The following is a 21,033-nucleotide window of genomic DNA, read 5'->3' as shown; positions in this document are numbered from 1 at the left end:
TCAAATAACTTCACCTACCTTTCTAAATTCTCCCCTCCCCCTTTCATTGGCTTTTCCGCCGGCCTATCCCCAAATTTCTTCCGCGCCTCGCGACCGCGGAACTCGGCCCTGCGGAGCCCAGGATTGGAGCCGAGGCTGCTCCCGCCCTTTGACGTCCCCGGAGCTCTCCGCCCCGTTCGCCGGCGCCCCGCGTCCCGGAGTGGAGGGGGCGGGGTGAACGAGGGGGCGTTCCGGGGGGCGGGGCTTGCGGCCCACGGCGGGAGGGCGGAGCCTTCTGGGAGCCTGCCTGCTCGGTTAGGACCTCGGAGAGCGCCGGGCGCCGCGACCAGAGGGACTGGAGAAGCGGCCGCGGTCGGGCGGGATTGACGCCTGAGAGCCCGCCTCCCTCCGCGCCTTCGGCTTCTCGGGCTGGCTGGCAGCTAGCGGCGGCCGAGGAAGGTGCCTAAGTCGGGAGTCCGATAGCCATCCCTCTGGGACGCCGCCGCCGCCGTCCAGCCGCGGCTCCCTCACACCTGTGTGTGTGTGTGTGTGTGTGCTTGAGCGTGAGCGCCCGCGCGCGAATGTCTGTGAGAGGCTTGCGTGTGCTCCGGCGGGGCGCGCGAACGTCCGTGTGAGGGAGGGGGTTTGCGCGAGCTCCGCGCCTGGGCGCTCGGCCCGGGGAGACCCCGCGGGAGCCGCGGCTGAGGCGGGACTCGGGCCGCGGCCGGGGCCGCCGCCGCCGCCGCCGCCGCCTCACGTCCCCCCTCGAGCCGCCGCGGTGCTGCGGGGAGAGCGCACGGGCGGGCGAACGCGGCGGCTGCGGCGGGCCGAGCGGGGTGGGGGGTGAGGGGTGAGGGGTGAGGGGAGCGGGGAGGGGGGAGAGGCTGGGCGGGAAGGGGGACGGGGGGCGGGCGGGGGGGAGAAGCGGAGGCAGCCGGCGCCGCCGTTCGCCCCTCCCGTCGGCTGTGGCTGTGGGTCACCCGCAGATGTTTTGGGGTCCGGCTTTTTTTTTCGGGGGGGGGAGATTGGGGAATAGAAAAAGGCCTCCCCCTCATGACCTACTGAGGAAAAGGGAGCGTGGGAGATGACGGGGGAGAGCCCAGAAGGTGGTAGTAAATACCCGCTCTCCCACCGCGCGACCTCGACATCGCTTATCTGAAAATATTCTGAGCTGAACCCTTTAGGAGGAAGGCTCGCCCTGAAGAGAAGACAGAGTCTTGGTCTTTTGGACTCCGGCTCGATTGTATAATAATAATGATGATATAATGCTAATGACGATGATGACACTGCCTTTTATTTTTACCCCAGTGCTGATAAAGCGTAGCTACAGCTGGGGAGAAAGCCCTTGAAAATGGGGTGTATGAGGAGGAGATACTGTTGCTTTTAGAGTCATTATTTTACTATCTTTTTTTTTTTTTTTTGAAGGGTGTTCTTTTTTGGAATTAAAATTTGACACGATAAAGTCTGACTCCCTCTTTTTCTTTTAGTCACTTAGAGCCAAGGCTCTTAAAATGGGGACTGGCTACTGCCTTGACTGATGAAAGCTGAACACTTTCACGCAGGTGTAAGTCCGTGTGTTAAGTCACCCTCCCCCCCCCTTTTTTTTTTTTTTTTTTTTTGCATTTCTCAACAGTTTTTAAAATGAAGAAGTTTAATTTCCGAAAAGTTTTGGATGGCTTAACTGCCTCCTCCCCTGGCAGTGGTAGCAGCAGTGGCGGTAACAGTGGTGGTGGGGCTGGAAGTGGTTCCGTACATCCTGGAGGGACTGCAGGGCTTCTTAAAGAGGAGATTCAGGAAACCCTGACTTCAGAGTATTTCCAGATATGCAAGGTAAGTTTTGAATTGGCTTAAAGCTTGCCTTTCTTTTCTTTCTTTCTTTCTTTCTTTCTTTCTTTCTTTCTTTCTTTCTTTCTTTCTTGTGAGGAAAGAAGAATTAAAAAAACAAAAACAAAACAAAACAAAAAACAACAAGGCTGACACTAGGGACTGGAAATTGTTGAGATGCCAGCATTAGAGAACTCTATAGATAGACGTTTGAATTAATAAAGATATTCTAAGCATTGACTTCAGCATCAATTTAGAAAGCTATGTTAGTTTGAAGTGGATATAAGCCAACATAAGAAGTAGAATTTGCAAGACAATGGTAAGGCCTAAATTGTGGACATTTTTAATGTAATATTTATGTAGAAGTAGTAAACTGACAGAAAAAAAATCATTCTAGTTGATTCTTTGTTGACATTCAGAGAAACTATTATTTTATTTCACTGTGCAGTATAAGATAATTATGGCTATTAAGATGTTGCTAGAAGTAAGTAGATAATAGCTAAATAAATATATCCATTTTAAAAGATCTAATGGTATGGTTTTATATTTGTTGTTTAAAATTCTGTGGAAAAACATCCCCAGATTCTTAGATTCTTAATAAACAACTTGCCATGGACTTAATATTTGTAAAAACTTAAAATGTAGCCTGTGTTCTGGTTTAGTGAGGAAACATTTTAGGTAATTATGCTTAAATGTTCAACTTCTAATGAATAAGCAAAAGAAAGAGTTTCTGATGGGGAGACACGAGAATTTACAAAACAAACATTTTGCTACTAGACAGTTATATTTTCTGACATAGTTTATAATTTTTATTATTCCTTTTTGGAGGGGGGTTTCTAGGAATGTGTTTTTGACCTGCCATTGTACAATTAAAAAAGCTACTAAGTCTTTCATATGATACAGATGAATATAGCTTTAAAATATTTGAATACATAAGAACAAATCATGAATTTTTGAAATCACAGAAATTATTAAATTTTTTGGTACTTCAAAATAATTTTTTTGAAATTATTAAAATTATTTTTGTAGTAAATAACATATAATGAGATAGGTTTCAATTATTGTCTTAGTCTCCATTTTCAGTAAGGTCATTATAGAAACATTTAATCTGTAGTTATTAAAGTATTATATATTAGTTTACATAAAAGTGAGTTTATTCAGAATTAGGTCAGATTATTGCCAGATAGATGTAGTTCTACCCTGTGAGGTTTGTATGCATAAAATTTTGTATACAAAGTTGTATATAATTTCATTCTCAATTTGAAATAATATATACTTTGTCAGATTAGGGCTTAAAATCGGTCACGAGACAAATATATAAAAGGGTCCTAGCAGTCATATTTGAACTGCTAATCAGTTGAATAATGCCCTGATTATCTAATCTTTGGCATATTGCTGTTTCCACCCCAGATTCTGAAAAGATTTCCAAATTCTTTTAGTTCATGAATGTGAGGCAGGAGAATTTTGGTAAAGATAAAATTGACATACAAAAGATAGACCACTGTAACAGAGTTGCATTGGACTGTTGAGGTTTTGAACCTGGTAGAGGAGGTTTTAAATTAAAAACTTCAGGGAAAATGGATGAATGCAAGAGAGGAAAATAGGATATATAGTTATTTTCCTATTTATTCAGATAGGAAATAGACATGAAAAGTGGCATAAGTTAAATATGTATTACTTCAAAAACATATGGCATGGTAGGAACACTGGCCTAGGAATCACATTATATTTTATTTAAAGCTCTGTCACTTGCCAGACATGTGTCTTGGGCAAGCCATTTATCTGCCTTGAACCTTGATTTTTCCCATATAGTATGATAAGTATTTCTGCTCTTCTGACTTAAGAAGGTTATTGGGAAGATCAAATAAGGCACTTAAATGAAGGCAATGTGTAAAATTGGGAAAGACAATAAGATGTGTATTTTTATATCGTTCTTATAGTTTTAAAATTACCTTGTTGAGATGATTATAAGCAGTGGGCTATAGTAATATAGGTAACAAAATTATACTTTCAAAGTAATTAGAAAGACAGTTATATAAGTGGGACACTAATAGTATTGAAATGATACTAAATGGGGAAAGTACTAAATTATTTTTGGATAGCAATACAGTTAATTTTAAAAAGTGATTTTATGATTGTACTTTAGGTTACCTGGTCTATAACCTAAAGAATAAAATATATGAAAATGGATTAAGGAAGTTTCAAAGTTAGAACTGTTACTAAAATGGGGACTTCATTTGGACTCACTGATTAAATGTGCAAAGAACATTCTATTCTGAGTACTAAGCAGTTGGCACCTTTTGGGTACTTGTACCTTTTCCACATGGCCAAAATTAAAGTACAAATCTGAAATCCGCTCTTTTGAAAAACATCCTGCTCTCTATTTTCTGATCAGTCATCAAATCCTATCTATTCCCCCTTAGTATTTCTGAAATCTGTTCCCTTTTCGCCATTTCCAGTACCTGTTCATTCTATCGTATTTTCTTGGCCAGTCTCTTGAAATCACTTCCTCCCTCATCTTCTTACCTCTTGTTTTACCCTATTCCAAGTGATTTTGTTATATGAATGGTTATTTCTGAACTCTAATGTTCATTATATCATTTCCCTGCAAAAAATTCTGGGTTGGTTTCCCTAGTGCAGTGACGCTCTACAAACAAAAGTCTAATGTGAAACCCTGTAAATAACATCTATTAAAACAGATAAATATACTTTATTGGCACACATTTAAAGAATAAATTACGTAGCTATTCAATAAAAATCTTTTTTTTTAATATTTGTTTTTTGTTGTATAATATCAGCTCTGGCAGGTAGTAGGACTTTTGCTCGCCTTAAGGTAAAGATATAAAGCTACAACCTTTATAATCAGTGACAAATGTAAAAGAAGTTCAAAAACACAGAAATGATAGAAGAAACTTTGGTTCAAGATTAGCAAAAACAATATGTTGGTTTACTGCAATCTCCGTTCAGTATGTATACATTTGAATGTCTATTTGTTCAGATATTTGTGAAATACATGAAATGCCTTTTCTGAACTTGAATTCTATGAAACACAGTTTGAAATGATTGCCCTTACAATAAATGTCAAACTGCTTAACTTGCTCTCTATATAGTTCCCTTTAGGTAGGGTTCCTGTTTACCTTTCCATCCTCATTTCTTTGATTTCCTAAACATTACATTACCTGACAGCACTGTATTTTCATATATCAGTGCCTTTTCTTAATCTCTTGCTTCTGACTACAATATCCTTTCCAGGTTTAATAAAATTGGAGAGTTCCCAATTATTTTTTTTTTAAAAGACTTATTTATTTTAGAGAGAGAGAGCTAGAGAGCATGCACAAGCATGAGGAGAGGGAGATGGAGAGGGAGGAGAGAAACCTCAAGCAGATTCCCTGCTGAACAAAGCCCAAGGAGGGTTTCGATCCCAGGACCCTGAGATCATGACCTGAGCTGAAATTATGAGTTGGATGCTTAACAGACTGAGCAACTCAGATGCCTGCCCCAGTTACTTTTTATTTCATAGTTAAAATACCACCTCCATGAAACCAGCTCTGACCACTGCTTTCCTTTTTTACTACTCAAAGCAGAGTTAGTTTTTTGTGTTTGTTTGTTGTTGTTTGCTTTTTCTGTTTTCCTGTAGCGCCTGGCGTATTCCTATAGAGTTAATTTAGCACCTTATTGTGATTAGAAATTTTATTTTTTCTGTCACTATTATATTGTCAACTCTTTGAGAGTTGTTTGTTTGTTGTTGCTGTTGTTGTTTTTTGCTTTTTCTGTTTACCTGTAGCACCTGGCATATTCCTATAGAGTTAATTTAGCACCTTATTGTGATTAGAAATTTTATTTTTTCTGTCACTATTATATTGTCAACTCTTTGAGAGGTAAATATATTTGTATCCATATAATTGCTAGGCTGCTCATTACCTAGCAGACCAGTAGTTCTCAACTCTGTGTGAAAGAGAGATTTCTAGTTTCACCCATCTTAGAGAATCAGTCCCTAGGGATTGGGCCTACGCACTTGGATTTTTTGAAAAGGCCCCACAGAAGATTTTGATACACAGTCAGTACTGAAAACAATTATATACTTTATGAATGAACATGGTTGGTTGATTAATTGAAATGAGATTAAAGCAGAAAGTTATTAATAATGATAAATGTCTTAAACATTTTATTTAAATTGAAAACATGTAAATATACATTAATTTACAAATCACTTGATAAATGAACAAGATTTTTTTGTTGAACATTGATTCTCTAATTGGAGTTCTGTGTGAACTTTTCTTCCACAAATATCCCAAATTCATTATGTATAATTTTTTATTTTAATTTATTTAAAGTGGAGTAAGAACTTATATGCCTTGAAGCAGAATGTGAGGTCCTTCTAGATGATTCTTACAATATTCTTACAATAAAGTAAGCTGGAGAAAAGAAAATATTATTAAGAAAATTATAAGAAGAAATACATTTATGGTACTATATTTATTTAAAAAATTCCAAGCATCAGTGGACCCATGAGATTAATTACCATGTTGTTCAAGCACCAGCTATATATTTCACATATATTTAAAAAGTATAGATGAGTGTATATATACATGAATGTGTATATGTATATATAAAAACTAGATATATATCTAGATTTATGAATATATTGTATATATATGTATATACACATATATATGCCTATAGTTAACTCACCTACACTTAATTAGGCTGGAAGTAGGAGAGTATGAGTATGCTAGCTAGAGTTTCTAGTAGTAAGTATTCAGGGAATCATTAATATCAATCTATGTTTTGCAAAGAGAATGGGAAGTTTTTGTTAATCTAGCAGGTTGGTTAAAGTTAGAGAACTTCATCTGTAAGATCTCCCATTTGACCTTCATAATAGTTTTATAAGTAAGGCAAAGAAGTCTAAATATTTGTATTTTACTGGAGAGACATCTGAGGCCAGAGAATTGAAGTGGTATCCTTAGGTCTCCAAGTTGGTAGGAGGCATAGCTAAGTTTAAATCTCTGTTCTTCCATTATTAAATCCAGCATTTTTTCTGCTTTATCGTTCTTATTAAAAAAATCAACATGATCAATTGCTTAGGCATAGCTAAGTTTAAAGCTCTGTTCTTCCATTATTAAATCCAGCATTTTTTCTGCCTTATCATTCTTATTAAAAAAATCAACATGATCAATTGTTTTATCATTCTTATTAAAAAAATCAACATGATCAATTGCTTAGGAAACATAGAGACTTTGAGAAGATAGACTTTTCTGTTGGCTCCCTTTCAAAATACATCCTAAATCTGACCACATCTCTTCATTTCCATGACATCTTTTGCCTGGACTACTATTCTACAGCTTTCTAGGTGTTTTATGTTTTCACTCAGTCCTCACTACACAGTATCCTCGCATAATAAGCAGCAGAATCCTTTTAAATTTTGAATCGTATTATGGGCTTCCTGCTCAGAACTCTTCAATGGCTTTTATTTCTCTTAAAAATAAAAACAAAATTCCTCTTAATGTCTTATAAAGATCTAAATGATCTGGTCCTGATAAGACATCATTTTCAACTGTACTTCCTGGTACTTAAACTGCACCAGGTACATTGGCTTTCTTACCATTTCTCAGACATGATTTCTGCTTCAAGGCTTTTGCATTTGCTGTTTCCTTTACCTGGGACACTCTCCTCCCTAATAATTATATTACATATTCCTTTTTACATTATTCAATTCTTAGTTCAATTGTTAACTTCTTAAGAGAGAAGAAGAGAGATCTTTTTTTAAAATTTATTTTTTATTGGTGTTCAATTTGCCAACATATAGAATAATATCCAGTGCTCATCCCATCAAGTGCCCCCCTCAGTGCCCATCACCCAGTCACCCCACCCCCCGCTCACCTCCCTTTCTACCACCCCTTGTTCATTTCCCAGAGTTAGGAGTCTCTCATGTTCTGTCTCCCTCCTTAGAGAGATCTTCATTGATTGCTGCTCACTTGCTCTCTTTCTGCCCTTATCCTGATTACTTATTCTTGATAACACAACTATCTGCTATTACATTATATATTTGCTTGTTGTTTACTTCTATCATAATTTAACTCACGAAGGTGGGGCCTTCTTATGTTCACTACTACCTTACCAATTCATAGAACAGTGCCTGCCATATAGAAGACAGTTAATTATTTGTTAAATGAATAGATGAATAAATGAGAGCAAGGAAACTGATAGAATGTAACTAGAGGGATGCCTGGGTTGCTCAGTCAGTTAAGCATTCAACTCTTGATCTCATCTAAAGTCTTGATCCTCAGGGTCTTGAGTTTAAGCTCTATGCTGGGCATGGAGCCTACTTTTAAAAGAAAAAAAAGAGCAAATTAGATATTATTTTGAACAGCCTCTTGGAAAAGGCTCTTATGAAGTAAATGTCATGGAAACCATTCAGTGAGTGACACCACTTTAGGAATATGGGTGTAATTTTCAATAAGATATGAAAAAGAAGATTGTAGAGATACTCAATTAAGTTTCAGTTTTTATTGAGGAAGGTATAAGGGATATTTTTGTTTCTAAATGATCTTTTTAGGGGAACAATTCAGAAGTACTAGATTGACAGTGACAAATACATGGAATGCTCTAGACCTAATTAATGAAATAGACAAAAATAAATATATTACAAGAACCAGGTGGAATAATTCCTAAAGTTTTGAGTAAACTCTTAAATTAGCCAACTTCCTATTCATTATATTTGTAAGTTGTTTTTATAAATGGTGTTAGTGTCAGAGATAACATGTAGATAACCGGTGTAACTTCTGTAAGGAAATGGATTTGTAACATGATCCTCATACCAGATATAACATTAGATCTTCTCAGATCAATGGCTATAAAATCAGGAACATAGGTGTGGAGGGCACCTGGATAGCTCAGTTCATTAAACGTCTAATCCTTGATCTGAGCTAAGGGTACTGGGATTGAGCGAATGTCAGGCTCCCTGCTCAATGGGGAGTCTGCTTGAGAATTCTCTCACCCTTTTCCCCTCCCCCTGCTTGTGTTCTCTCTCTCTCTCTGTAAAATAAATTAAATCTAGAAAGAAAAAGAAAGAAAGAAAGAAAGGAAAGAAAGAAAGAAAGAAAGAAAGAAAAAGAAAGAAAGAAAGAAAGAAAGAAAGAAAGAAAGAAAGAAAGAAAGAAAAGAAAGAAAGAAAGAGGACTATAGAGAATTAGGCTTTCCAGGACCCTGGAAAGCTCAAGAAGGACAAATGCCTAGGTATTCCTATTATTATCATCAGTCTTTAGGTTTTCCATTGTCTCCACATTCTTCTAATTTAACACCATTTTATTTGGGAAGGTTTTGTAACTGAGTTTGGCACAAGACCATGATCACAGGTCTACATATCTGCAATTTTCATTCATTAAAATATTCCCTGAGATGTGTGAATTTCTCTCATTCTACACTATAACTGGTAGAACAAAAGATAGTGCTGTTGACACTGCAGGATAACTTATAATGGGTAAAGCATCTGACAATGACTTCATGCTTCTGTCACCAAAATGGACAGTTGAGGGTAGGCATTTTTAAGACTAGGAATGGAGGCAAACCAGAAGACTTAAGCAACCTTGTTAGGGTTGCGATGTTAACAAATTTAAGTATCAAAGGAATTAAAACTATTATTATTTTTTTAGAATCTGAAACAAAAGCTAGATTATTCAGTTACTTTGTTTATCTTTATCTCTACTTTGTTTATCCTAAGAGCATAAGGGTGCAGGGACTGGCTCATGTAAGGGATTATAGACTTGTAGGAAGTATGTTTATAAATTTTTTTTATTTAAAGATTTTATTCATTTATTCACGAGAGACAGAGAGAGAGAGAGGTAGATACAAGCAGAGGGAGAACAAGGGTCCCTGTAGGAGCCCGATGAAGGACTGGGATCTCCAGGATCATGCCCTAGGCTCAAGGCAGGCGCTTAGTTGCTGAGCCACCCAGGCATCTCTGTTTATAAATTTTTAAATTTACTGTAGAGAACAGTCACATTTTCTTACAAAAAGTTCTTTGGTACTAATATATTATCAGTAAATTGGATTATTGGTCTCAGTATGGCAGTTCTTATCTTAAAAACAAATAGTATTCATACTCCGTTTTGAAAAAAATGGTAAGAACTTACAGCTCTCTCTTGTTCCTTTTCCTCTAAGATCAGGAACAAGAGAAAGATGTCTGTTCTCACCACTTTTATTCAACATAATACTGGAACAGTCAGATGAGAAAAAGAAATAAAAGGCATACAAAGGCATTCAATTTCAGATGATGTTGTACTATATATTATATATAGAATATTTGAAAGAGTCCATCAAAAACTACTAGAACTGATAATACAGTAAAGTTGCAGGATACAAAGTTAATAACAGAACTCTGTTGTGTTTCTATACACTAATAATGAAGTAGCAGAAAGAAAAATTAAGAAAACAATCCAATTTACAATTACACTAAATAATAAAATATGTAGGAATAAACTTAAGTAATGAAGTGAAAGACCTGTACTCCAAAAAGTATAAAACACTGATCAAAGAAAATGAAGATGGGATAAGCAAATTGAAAGATATTCCATGTGAGCATGGAATAGATTGATAGAACTGATAATTGTTAAAATGTTCATACTACACAAAGCAATATGCAGAGCATTAGATTAGCAATACCTATCAAAATACCAACAGCATTTCCCACAGAACTAGAACAAATAATACTAAAATCTATATGGAATCACAAAAGACCTTGAATAGAGAAACCTATCTCGAGAAAGAAAAAACAAACTGAAGGTATCATAATTCCACTTTCAAGATACACTACAAAACTCCAGTAATCAAGACAGTGTGATACTGACACAAAAATAGACACATAGATAAACAGAATAGAAATTGCAGAAATAAATGCATAATTATATGGTCAATTAATCTGTGACAGAGTAGGCAAGAACATAAAATAAGGAAAGACAGTCTCTTCAAGAAATGTTGCTGGGAAAACTGGGCAGCTACATGCAAAAGAATAAAACCTGGCATGCAGGTTCCTCAAAAAAATTAAAAATAGAACTACCATATGGATAGTGATTTCATTGCTGGATATTTATGCGAAGAAAACAACACTAACTCAAAAAGATGTATGCGCCCCGATGTTTATTGCAGCATTATTTATAATAGCCAAATAGGCAACCCAAATGGCCATTGATAGATGAATGAATAAAGATGTGATGTATATATAGTAGAATATTACTCACCCGTATAAAAGAATGAGATCTTGCCATTTGCAACAACATGGATGGACTTAGAGGGTATTAATGCTAAGTAAGTAAGTCAGACAGAGATAGATACCATATGATTTTCTCTTATGTATGGAATTTAAGAAACAAAGCTAGATAAAAGACAAAAGAAAAGCAGACTCTAAAGTAGAGCAAACTGGTCGTTGCTAGAGGGGATGGGTGAAATAGAGGGGATTAAGAATACATTTACTATAATGAGCACTGAATGATAGGATGGAACTGTTGAATCATATTGTGCACCCAAAACCAATATAACACTGTTAATTATACTTCAACTAAAAATATACATATTAAAAATTAGCACTATCATACTTTATGTATGTCCCAATATAGAACTATCTTAAAAACTTAACATAATTTCCAAGTTTGTTTATACGTAGGATTATTACTAGTGATTAAAATGAATTCTTATATCTTGAAGTTTAGTGCATTTCTGTAGACTTCCTTCTGCCTTCACTTGAAGATTTGCCTGCAAAAAATCATAGGGTTAAGTTGCAGTTTACTTTTAATGATAGAATGATTGTATTGCTTTCTAATATCATATTTCTATATACCATTTACATATTAGCTTAATAGCAATAACTTTGTATTCATTAAAGGTTTGAAGTAGAAGCCCTATTTTAAGCTTTATTTTTTTTAATAATAAATTTATTTTTTATTGGTGTTCAATTTGCCAACATACAGAATAACACCCAGTGCTCATCCTGTCAGGTGCCCACCTCAGTGCCCGCCACCCAATCACCCCCACCCCCCGCCCTCCTCCCCTTCCACCACCCCTAGTTCATTTCCCAAAGTTAGGAGTCTCTCATGTTCTGTCTCCCTTTTGTTTTAAGCTTTAAATTGAGTTTTTTTCCTATTAGAGGAAACTGAGTTTTTTGTTCCTACTTAATTGTCAAAATAATGATCTTTATAAAATATTTTGGTTATAGCTGCAGTGCTCTTTTTTTTTTAATTTATTTTATTTTATTTTTTATTTTTTATTTTTTTAGTGCTCTTTTTTTAAATTAAAAAATTTAAAGCATCTTTTTAATATTTGAAAGGCTAATCCCTTAATGTGTGTAATACAGTGGGGAATCATGCCTAACTTTCTAAGTAATGCTAAAATTCATCGATTAGGACTTAGAAAATCAGTGATTAAATTTTAGAAAGCCAAAATTAGAAACCATATTAAAAGGATTTAGAGAAAGTAGTTATAAAGAATAGACTACAAGACCTCAGAAAGTACATAATAGGCCCACTGTGATACTTGTGTAGAGGCTTGATTAAATGACTGCAATAATACTATTTGGTTGATTTATCAGTAAAATCACTTAAGATATTTTCTGGACTTATATAAGATATTAGAAAGGAGAGTATGATTTTAGTTCCATTGGAGGCCTAAAATTACCAGTTGTTATTAATGGTATATGGAATTATTTTGCATGTAATGATATAATTATTATGATATGTAATGATATATGATATAATCAATGAATGTAATGATATAATGATATAATCAGTATAATGAATATGAAAATGTATATAATATATCATGTTTTAACTTGAGATGGGTGCCTTATAATTGGTTTATATATATATCTGATAAACATCTTTTGGATTGAAAATAGCATAAAAACATCATCATAGTATATGACATTTCATTATAAATAAAATTGATCATTTTGTAATGGTGGTTTTAAATGTAGATTTGATGCCTGGATCCGAAAGGTAAGGATTGGTAACTAGAGAAAACTGATAGTTTTAAAAAGATTTTTTTTCTTTGCTAATCATCTGTAAATTTCAGTGACATTAAAAACTAGTACTTTACCTAAATATACACAACAAAATTAGACTGTCAAGAAAATTAATTGGATTGGTTAATGTTCAGTCTAATTTATTCATTATAAATTGACTAAATATCTTTCTATAAATCTGCAAACCAAAAAAGTTTGAAAATCATTAGTAGTACAATCAATTGAGAAATTAGAGTGAGTCTGAGGGAAATGCTTACAGTTTGTAAACATCTGAGTAAATGAGAAATGTAAACCTAACAAGGGAAAAATAGAAGTAAGCAGAATACTAAGAGGAGAACTCAAAAGTAGAGGTAAATAATCTGATGCTTTCTTCAGAAAGAATATTAAGAAAGAAACTCAGGAATGTCTCAGCATTGCAGAGAGGTCAAGGATAGTGAAAACAAAGCTGACAAATTAAAAACAAACCAGAACTGAGAGAACCCATTTAGATCAGGAGGAAGTTAAGGTAAAACTATTTTCAGTAAGATGATGAATAAAATTAAGGGCACACTATAATGGAGGATAGAGTTGATACAATTAATACTTTTAAGAGATGTGTTGGGATGTCTGGGTGGCTCAGTCAGTTAAGCATCTGCTTTTGGCTCAGGTCATGATCTCAGGATCCTGTAAGTCGGGGTCCCTGATCAGTGAGTGCCTGCTTCTCCCTCTACTTGTGCTCTACATCACCACACCACTGCCCCTGCTCATGAGCACCCTCTCTCTCTCTCTCTCAAATAAATAAATATAATCTTTAAAAAAAAGAATAGATGTATAAAGGGGTGCCTGGCTGGTTCAGTGAGTAGAGAATATGACTCAATTTTGGGGTTGAAAATTCAAGCCCCAGGTTGGGAGTAGAGATTACTTAAAAATAAAATCTGAAAAAAAAAGGTACATTTAAAAAAGCGAATAGATGTATAAGAAGAATACAAATTTATTAGCTTACAGTTCTGGAGGTCAGAAGTCTGAAATGGGTGTCATTGGGGTAAAATGAAGGTGTTGTTAGGGCTCTAAGAGAGTGTTTTCTCTAAAGAATTGCTTATAATTCCTTCTATGTTCTTCTCATCACTGGCCATTTGAATTTTTCTCACACTGCATCACTGTGACACTAACTTTCCTGCTTCCCTCTTCCATATTTAGAGACCTTTACGATCATATTGGGCCCACTGGGATAATCCAGATTAATCTCCCCATTTCAAGGTCTACTGATTAGCAATCTTCATTTCATCTGCAACCTTGATTCTCCTTTGCCATAAAACTTAACATATTCACAGCTTCTTTAGGGGGTCATTATTCTGCCTTTTACAAAGATGTTCATTACTTTCACCTATCTGTTGTTTTTTGAGTTACCTTATTGAAAATAAACAGGAAATACCATAATAAACTCTTAGTTTCAATAATTATCAACTTTGCAAATCTTGATCTGTTTTATTGTTTTAATGCAAATGTCAGACATTATGCCATTTCATCTGTAAAAACTTCTGAGATAACATCCTCCCGTTCTCCTTTTCAAAAATATAAACTGTCTCCCCTTCTCCTCTTAAAAAATCTCTGGTACGATTATCACATCTAAAAACATTAACAGAGTTTCTTTATACACTCTAATATGCATTTAATGTTTAAATTTCCTCAATTGTTCCATATTTTGTAATTGATTTGTTTCGATGGGAAACCAAACAAGGTTCACACTGCATTTTCATCTGGCTTGAAGTTGTCTTTAACTCAATTTGTGTAAAGTTGCAGAGTTTTGTTTTGTGTATCTTATGCTTTTGTGTGTGTTGTTGAAAACAAAACTCTTTGCCTATTGCCTTTTTAAACTGTTAGATTATATGTGAGGAATAGATTTCAGACTTAAAATTTATCTTCTAGAGATGGTCACATCTTTTAAGAAATTGGAAAAAGTATTTTTAAGTAAGTCTAAGCTACTCCTCCTACTTCATGATGTAGGGTAAATTTCCCTTAGATTATTGGAAAAGAGGAAAATATAAGAGACATAAAAGACATAGAATATGTGAAAATAAGACTGGAGTTGATTCTTTAGGTTGCATCCGATGGTATTAATTTTTATCTATGACATAAGTTATTGGAGGGATTAGGATGGGAGCCAGTTTCACATATCTCTTGTTTTAAGAATATTTTAAAAATAGATGAAAAAGTAAAACATTTATTTGACAAAGACTCACTCTATAGTACTTAGAATTATATAGCAAGAAGCTGAGGAGAGCCTGGGTGGCTCAGTTGGTTAAATGTTTCACTCTTGGTTTTGGCTCAGGTCATGATCTCCAGGTCCTGAGATAAAGCCCTGCATGGGGCTCTGCACTCAGCAGTGACTCTGCTTGAGATGCTTTCTCTTCCTCTCCCCTGTCCGTCTTGTCCCTCTCCTCACTCGTGCTCTCTTTTTTTCTCTCTTTCTAAAATAAATAAATATAACTAAATGAAATCTTTTTTAAAAAGCTGAAAGTGGATTAGTCAACTCTTTTTTTTTCCCTCTCTTAAGAGAAGTTATTGGAGAAGAGAGAGTTTTCTCTCTTCTAAGTTATAGGATATCTAAGACTCAGGTTAATAGGCTAACTATACTTGTAGAACTAGATTGGAGGGCAGTAAGGAAAGGATCAAAATACTTATGAGGAACATACTTTGATTTATTGAGAGTTCCATTTTTAAATAATCTGTATATTATTTTTATTGATTATTTATGTAATTCAGAAGTTTCATTACTCTAATTCCCTTCCATCCTTAGATAGTTATTATTGGAACTTTCTTTGCTTTTTTCAGTTCTATCTTAACCAAAATTTCTTTGCTATTTGAGGTAATATTCAATACTCTTGTGTTTTGACAGTTACTCAGCATAGGTATTAGGTGAATTCATTTACTTTTGTGTATTACTTACTATGTACTTATTTATTGAAGGCCTATTTTATATATAACTCTATACTAGGCACTTTGTAACTGGGCCATCTTTTTTTTTTAATCTGTGAGGCCAGCCCACACTAAATGAACCACTTATATTTTTATGCAATTAATGATTTGCAACATGTGTATTTAATTCATTTTTTGTAGCTTTTATGAAATTTCCTCTTTTAGTCTTCTTTAAATGGTTTAAGTTCTTTTCTCCCTTACCACTTTCCTCCTTTTTACCTTGTATTTCTATTTTTAAAATCATGTTATAGTATATTTGCTATCTTTCTCTTTGTCCTTTGTTTATCTTAATTTCTATTTATAGTCTCTTGGCTAAAAGCTCTTTTATTCTAAAGTGAGAGAATCTGGGAGATATTTATTTTAAGATTTTAAAGATTTTATTTATTTATTCATGAGAGACACAGAGAGAGAGAGAGAGAGAGAGAGAGAGAGGCAGAGACACAGGCGGAGGGAGAAGCAGGCTCCATGCAGAGAGCCCCAAGTGGGACTTGATCCCGGGTCTCCAGGATCACGCGGTGGACTGAAGGTGGCGCTAAACCGCTGAGCCACCCAGGCTGCCCAGATTTTATTTATTTATTTGAGAAAGAGAGTCAGAGCAAGAGAGAGAGCATGAGTGAGGAGGAGGGCAGAGGAAGAAAGATGAGCAGGCTCCCCACCAAACTGACCCTGGGATCATGACCTAAACTGAAGGCACATGTTTAACCAATTGAGCCACCCAGGTGTCCTGGAAGATATTTAAAATGTGTTTCTTTTGCCACAGTTTTATTCTCCTAACAAGTCTAATACTCTTATTGTACTCTTAATATACCAAAATAGCTCTTTATGTCACCATTTCTCTTTTATTACTAATTTTTCCTTGAAAGGATTGAAAAGTGTTTAATCTTGATCTGTTCAGTGTAATCTTCAAAGAATAATCTTCAAATCATGCTTTTTTATTTCCTGATAACTAATCTAATTTTCTGCCTTCATACAAAACAGGATTATACATTCACCATAAACGTAATTTATTTAATTTTAACATTTTCACAGTGTCTGTATATTTCATTCTGAGGAGAGCTATAGGATTAAAAAGCTTGGAGCAAGACTCAAATATTGAGGGGATATAGTGCTAATAGTTGAACACCTAAGATTTGACAGCTGAAAACAAAGTTGGGAAGAACAAGGAAAGAAGAATTTGAGGTATAATTTACACATAATAAAATTCATAGGTTTTATTTTTTATTTATTTTAGTTTTTAAAGATTCCATTTATTGGGGATCCCTGGGTGGTTCAGCGGTTAGCGCCTGCCTTCGGCTCAGGGCGTGATCCTGGAGTCCCGGGATCGAGTCCCACATCGGGCTCTCTGCATGGAGCCTACTTCTCTCTCTGCCTCTGTCTCTGCCTCTCTCTCTCTCTCTGTGTCTCTCATGAATAAATAAATAAAATCTTAAAAAAAAAAGGATTCCATTTATTTATTCATGAGACACACAGAGAAAGGCAGAGACCTAGGCAGAGGGAGAAACAGCCTCCTCACAGGGAGCCTGATGCTGGATTTGATGTGGGACTCTATCCCTGGACCCTGAGATCACACCCTGAGCCAAAGGCAGGTGCTCTACCGCTGAGCCACACAGGAGTCCTAAATTCATAGGTTTTAAATACTCAGTTCAATGAGTTTTGACAGTTATATATAGCTATGTACCATCAGTCAAAATATACAGAATACCTGAAATTTTCTTAAAATTTCTTCTTGGGGGATCCCTGGGTGGCGCAGCGGTTTGGCGCCTGCATTTGGCCCAGGGCGCGATCCTGGAGACCCGGGATCGAATCCCACATCGGGCTCTCGGTGCGTGGAGCCTGCTTCTCCCTCTGCCTGTGTCTCTGCCTCTCTCTCTCTCTCTGTGACTATCATAAATAAATAAATAAAAATTTAAATAAAAAAAAATTTCTTCTTGCCTCTATCCAGTTACTTTCCCACTCATACCCCTTTCTTGAGGCAACAAATTTCTGGCTTTTATTATAGCTTAGGTTTGCCTGTTCTTGGACTTCATATAAATAGAATCTTACAGTATGTATTTTTGTGTGTGTGTTTGTGTATGTGTGTGTCTTCTTACATGCAACGTAATGTTTTTGAGGTTGTCTGTGTTGTTCAATGTATCAGTACTTTGTCCCTTCTTTATTACTGAAATGTAGTCCATCAAAATATTTTTATTGAAAAATTACATTTCCATTGTAAGTATAGATATGCTCATTACAGAAAATACAGCAGGCTAGAGAGAAAAACATTATCAAATTATCCATATATTGAATACTCATACAGATAATAATTAGTGATTTTTTGGGGTGCATTTTATCTCAGTATTTTTGTATGTTTAGTTCTTGTTATATGGACATAAATGACCACGCAAACAAAAACAGAGGGTATTCATTTAGAGCTTGCTAAAGTAAAGGAGTCAGCCATCATTACTTGCATTTGGAAGAGGCTCAGAGGCAAGTAGCAGAGTGGGGAAAGCTTTTAAGTGGAAAAAAAGAGTAGACTTCAGATATGCTTTAATAGGAAGTTGTTGATATGAGAAACTGGAGGCAGGCTAACTAGAAATGGGGCATTCTATGTGATTGGTTTGGAAATCACATTTGTTGTTCTCTTATTCATACTGAGTTTGAAGTGTTGTGGGGGGAGAGATCTGCAAAAATCAGGGAAACTGGCAGTCATTGACCAAGTCCTGATGTTCTAGGCTGATTACTGCAGAGGTTGTGGTTTGGCTTCCTGGAATGGTTGCTGCAGGGATTGTGGTTTGGTTTCCTAGGCTAGTTGCTGCAGTTTCTGGGCCAGAATTTTGTTGTCATACCTGGTCTGGCCATTATATATTATGTGTTTAGTATCTCAGTTATATCTGGATATTATGTTATATTATGTTATGGCTCTTATAGAGGATTTTACATCCTAGTTTTTTTAGATTAACATTAGAACATAAACTTTTTTTATGTTAGGAATTTTTTCTTTACGTAAGTTTAATGGCTTTATAACATTCCATCTGGTGGATACACACTTCCTTCATTATTGGAAATTCAGGTTGCTTCAATTTTAAAAATAATGATCTAATGTATGTATGATCATTAAGCTTTCAGCATATACAGTATTATTTTCTCAGACTAGATTCTTAAAGGTTAATATGGTTGAGTTGTATACTCATATATCTTGCTGAATTATCCAAAAGGATTCACCAATTTAAATTTACCTTAGTGATATATAACTGCCAGTTTAATGGTTTAGTGATACTGTCACAAACTTTAGGTATTTAAAAATATTTTTCTTTTTTTTTCTTTTAAATATTTTATTTACTTATTTGAGAGAGAATGGTAGAGAGAGTCTGACAGGGGCAGGGGAAAAGCAGAGGGAGAGGGAGAAGCAGGCTGCGGGCTCCATTCCAGGACCCAGGATCATGACCTGAGCCGAAGGCAGATGCTCAACCAACTAAGCCACCCAAGCGTGCCTAAAAATATTTTTCTTCATTTAGTATATGAAAATTAGAAATTATAGTTATTTTAATTTGTATTTTTTGGTTATTAGTGATCTTGGTTATTTTCCTATATACTTATTAACCAGTTGAGTTTCTTCTAACATGAATTTTTTTCATATCTGTTACTTTCTCATCTCTTGGTTGTTAGTAATTTTCTGTTAGTTCGTATAAAATTTTTAATTCTTAATTTTTTAAAAGATTTTATTTATTTATTTGGCAGAGAGAGCACAAGCAGGGGAAGCAGCAGAGGGAGAGGGAGAAGCAGACTCTCTGCTGAACAGGGAGCCTCATGTGGGGCTTGATCCCAGGACCCTGAGATTATGACCTGAGCTGAAGGCAGAAGCTTAACCAAATGAACCACCCAGGGGCCCCTGTATAAAATTTTTATATATAAAATATATCAATCTTTTGTCTGTTATATTTTTGTAAAAAAATTTCCTAGCTCATTTTTTGCTTGTTCATAATTTTCATTATATATATGTTTTTGTATAACTAAATTTATTGGTCCTTTCCTTTTTATCTCTTCTAAGCCAAACAATTACCTCTGAAATTCAGAGTTTTGATTAAATAATCATCTCTATTTCACTTTATTTTCTGGTGCTTTGATCTTTTGGGGTTTTTTTATTTTTAAAAATATTTTATTTATTTATTTGAGAGAGAGAGCAAGTGTGAGAGAGAGTATGAGAGAGAAAAAGAACAAGTGAGCGAGAGAAAGAGAGGGCATGCACACGAGCAGGGGGGGGAGAGGCAGAGGGAAGCAAACTCCCCGCTGAGCAGGGAACCCCACAAGGGACTCAATCCCAGGACTTGGGATCTTGACTTGAGCCAAAGGCAGATGCTTCACTGATTGAGCCACCGAGGTGCCCTGATCTTTTATATTTTAATTTTTTAATCCAGTTAGAATTTGTTTTGGTTTATATGGTATGACTCTAAAATGACTCTTTCCTCCTTATAACCCAGTTTTATCATATCATTTATTAACTGATTCTATCTACTACTTGTGATAATCCATTGTCATAAATTAATGTTCGATAGGTACTAGAATTTGAATCTGGGATAACAATGTTCTTCCATCTTTCTGTTCTTATGCCAATACTATATTAATTTTTAGGCTAAAGACTGGCCAAAATAACATGTAGATTGGGTTTTGGAACATTTGAAAGGAAGTGCAGTATCTATGCCCATCAACCAGACTGTATTTCTATAATCAGACAGAGGAGATTGCATATGAAAGGGAACCATGAAACATCTCAGTAAGAGGGTATTAGGACTTGTACAGGATTTGGGTGCATGTTAGTTGGTTTTAGGAAAGGTCAAAGAAACGTGAATTGAGTGTTGTCAGAAAGTGGGGGACAATTCTGTCATTTGAATCCTAAGAATTTTTATGTAGGAAGGCTAAAGTATAATTGCTAAAGAAGCAGCAGTTGCTTATGTTATTTTTTTTAAGATTTTATTTATTTATTTATTTATTTATTTATTTATTTACTTACTTATTTATTCATTCATTCATTCATTCATGATAGACATAGAGACATGGGCAGAGACACGGGCAGAGGGAGAAGCAGGGAGCCTGACATGGGACTCGATCCTGGGACTCCAGGATCACACCCCAGACCAAAGGCAGGAGCTAAACCGCTGAGCCACCCAGGGATCCCAGTTGCTTATGTTAGTTGGATGTAGGAAACAATCATTACTGTGGTTTGCACAGTGTTCTTACATGTATCAGTACCCAGATGTGATTCTCCAGTGTTTTTTTTTTTTTTTCTT

At 35.8% G+C, this 21,033-nt stretch overlaps 1 protein-coding gene across 4 annotated transcripts in view; it reads left to right on the top strand.

The window, feature by feature from the left end:
- Positions 1-276: 276 nt before the first annotated feature.
- STXBP5L (syntaxin binding protein 5L) overlaps positions 277-21,033 on the top strand; it is a 379,840-nt gene continuing 359,083 nt past the window's right edge. For 3 of the 4 annotated variants that reach the window (XM_077884445.1, XM_077884446.1, XM_077884444.1), the window contains exons 1-2: positions 277-438; positions 1,613-1,809. In XM_077884445.1, coding sequence (XP_077740571.1) covers positions 1,621-1,809 — 189 coding nt within the window. In that variant the 5' untranslated portion in view covers positions 277-438; positions 1,613-1,620. The remainder of the gene's footprint in view (positions 439-1,612; positions 1,810-21,033) is intronic. The other variant, XM_077884447.1, reaches the window with a different exon arrangement.

Source organism: Canis aureus, chromosome 35 (assembly GCF_053574225.1).
Source record: "Canis aureus isolate CA01 chromosome 35, VMU_Caureus_v.1.0, whole genome shotgun sequence".
Lineage (NCBI taxonomy): Eukaryota > Metazoa > Chordata > Mammalia > Carnivora > Canidae > Canis > Canis aureus.
The sequence above is the reverse complement of the archived record's forward strand: the minus strand, read 5'-3'. Positions and strand labels throughout refer to the sequence as shown.